This window comes from Malania oleifera, chromosome 8, assembly GCF_029873635.1.
Source record: "Malania oleifera isolate guangnan ecotype guangnan chromosome 8, ASM2987363v1, whole genome shotgun sequence".
Classification (NCBI taxonomy): Eukaryota; Viridiplantae; Streptophyta; class Magnoliopsida; order Santalales; family Ximeniaceae; genus Malania; species Malania oleifera.
The window spans coordinates 105,179,836-105,182,786 of NC_080424.1; the positions used below are offsets into that span (position 1 = coordinate 105,179,836).

The 2,951-nt window shown below is 39.6% G+C and overlaps 1 protein-coding gene across 1 annotated transcript; it reads left to right on the plus strand.

Moving 5' to 3' along the window:
* The first annotated feature begins 653 nt into the window (after positions 1-653).
* LOC131162125 (E3 ubiquitin-protein ligase ATL23) lies at positions 654-2,542 on the plus strand. The gene has a single exon (XM_058118296.1). The coding sequence runs from the start codon at positions 795-797 to the stop codon at positions 1,200-1,202; it is 408 nt and encodes a 135-aa protein (XP_057974279.1). The 5' UTR covers positions 654-794; the 3' UTR covers positions 1,203-2,542.
* Positions 2,543-2,951: the final 409 nt, after the last annotated feature.

A 2,951-nucleotide genomic window follows, 5' to 3' on the forward strand; every position in this document is an offset into this window, starting at 1 on the left:
AATACTTTCTCAAATATTTATTAAGGGACTTACTTTTTGAATTATAAAATAACTTTATCACTTTTATCACACATTTTAAATTATAAAATGATTAAAAATCGAATTGTCAATTTAAGAGATCTTAAAACAATGCATGACTTACTAAAATCAATAAGTTAATGATCTCATCGATTACGCAATACATAAATTATACAATAATTAAAATTTTAAAAATTTGCATCCACAATTAAGAGTTTTAATATTTTTTTCATTAAAAATAGGCATCCACAATTAATAGTTTTAATATTTTTTTATTCAGATTTTTTTTGTATTAAATGATTCAAGAGTTAAATAAAAACAATTGTAAAATTAGATATTTTGTTTATTTTTTTTAAAATAATAGATTCATTGAATGTTTTATTGAATAAAATTTTCGTTTTGTGCCATTTTTTAGAATTTAGTTATGAAAGGGTACGACATGCGTCCGCCAGTACGGTTTTTGGATTCTTTCTTGCCACCTACGAAACGCGCCACCTTCAAAATATTTACAATATTATGTAAAATTACGTATATGTATATATATAAATAAATTCTTTTTTTGGTTGCTTCCAGTGAATTTCCGTCACCCGATGCACGTCATATATATACACCAACCCAAAGGCATCCTTCCCATTTAATTCATTCCCTCATTTTTCCCGGAAACCTTAGCGTGCGCTGCGGGGTGCAGTACGCCCCCTCACCGCCAAACAAAATCTTTCTTTTGTTTTTTCTTTTCTGTACTTCCGGTGAAGGGAGTATAGTATACGACGGCGGCGATGCTGGTTCCGGTGTTCTTGGCGCTGTTTCTACCGTGCGCCGGGATGAGCGTGGTCTTCGTCGTGTACATCTGCCTCTTGTGGTACTCTGCCGGCCGCACCAGCGGCGAGCCGGAGTTTCATCCGGGGGCGAAACCGCGGAACAATAAAGGACTGTCGGAGTCGGAGCTGGAAAAGCTGCCGAAAACTACCGGCAGCGCGGTGGTGATGGGGACAGAGTGCGCCGTCTGCCTCGACGATATCGAGAGTGACCAGCCGGTGCGGCTCATTCCCGGCTGCAACCACGGGTTTCATATAAAGTGCGCCGATACGTGGCTCTCTAAGCACCCGGTGTGTCCTCTCTGCAGGACTAAGCTCGACCCTCAGATCCTCAATGTTCCTCCCGATGGCGATCAAAACCCCTGCTAAGTAAAAAAAAAAAAATGCACTGAAAGGAGCGCGCAAATCAACGAGAGCTTCTTCAACCGCTCTTAAGTTTGTTAATTAGTTTTCTATTTTTTTTCTCCCTTGGGAATTAGGTTTTCAAGCACTTTGTTTAGATTATGCTTATATATATACATATATATATATATATATATATTACATTGATTTTAAAAAAGAAAGAGCAGTGTAGAGATTAAATAGTTAAGTAGTTCATGCTTTATCATATATTAATTTTGAGAAGAAATTAAAAATCGATGGAGTTCTTTATTCTGCGAATCTTCTTGAATAATGTTGATCTGTTTTCCCGATCTCGATCTGTTTTGATGTCTAAAACTTCCTTTTTCTCTGGAGCATCGATCGAAAAGATTGGTGCTTCGCGCGGAAGCTGCTTCCATGCATGGAAGATCAATCGATTGATGACGAATATGAAGCTAAAAAGGCCGGCGAATTCCGAAGCGATCTCATGTATATGCGCAGGTATCATGTGTGAAACGGATCGATATTTACACAAAAATGCATCACAGCTAGCTGCAATCCCACAATCACATCGCGATAGCGTACAATCTCGGGCTTCTCCATCGAGCATGAAGTAAAGATCGCCTACGTCCGTGGGCCGTGGCAGATTCATCCGTCCCGGCCGGCCCTTCTTTTGACATTTTGACGTTTCTGATCACGGAAAGCAGGGGACCGTCCGATTCACGATGCGAGCAAGAGCCCTACCGCCCTTGATGTGCCACGTAGCTGGAGATATTTCTTCCCCTGCTGACCTGGGGCAGGATAGGGACATATTGGGCCAGAGCCCCAAAACTGCACCCCCGGGGTGTTCTATTGGAGGATGCCACGTGGAGCCTTGGTGCGTGGCGTGGAGGCTCCCGTGACAGCCTAGCCATGCATCATGATTCATGCATGAGAGAGCGGGAGTGTTCACTTAGTGCCGATGACGTGGCTTTTTCAAAAATTAAAAAAAACAGACTGGAGGCAGAGCATGGGCCACCCACCGGTAGGGTAGGTCCGGCCCCTGCAGAGATGGTAGAAAGCGACAGCTGCCCTAAGCTGGCCTAGGACTCGTGCCTTTCATGCAACTACCATGGGCCCACGATCATAACTGGTACACGTGGCACATATGCTAGAGGCACATTCTGCTGTGATCTCATAAAAATTTAGTGACTAGAGGGTTATATATTTTAAGAGATTGATGGCCTTTTTATAGTTTTATCTCTCAATCAAATGTGTGTATTGGCTCATTGAAATATTTTGAGACTCATATTAAGTAAAAAATGTGTATAGAAAAAACAGGCTAATGCCAAAAATGGATTAAAGTTCTACTTCTAACATTGATCTTTTGGAGTTATAATTTATTATTTTATTAGCTAAAACGATTAATGAGCTCAAGGTGCAAGGGCAACGCTCTCGCAATATGACACATGAGTATTTAAAGAATTTTTCTAATACCCCTACATTACTACGGTTAGTATAAATACATATGATATAACCCTACTTTTTTACAATTGGAAAATTAAATCGTCGCTCGTTCTTGTGGATGTAGGCATACTGTTAAATCACGTTAAATCCATGTGTGTGTGTGTGTGTGTGGTTTTTTTTTTACCTTATCTATCTCTTCATTTTTCTATACTATTAGTTATAATTGTCGCACGTTTCATAATATAAATAATAAAGTTTAAGAGCATAATTTAAGCAAAACGAAAAGTGAAATATGTTAAAGCAAATTTTTAG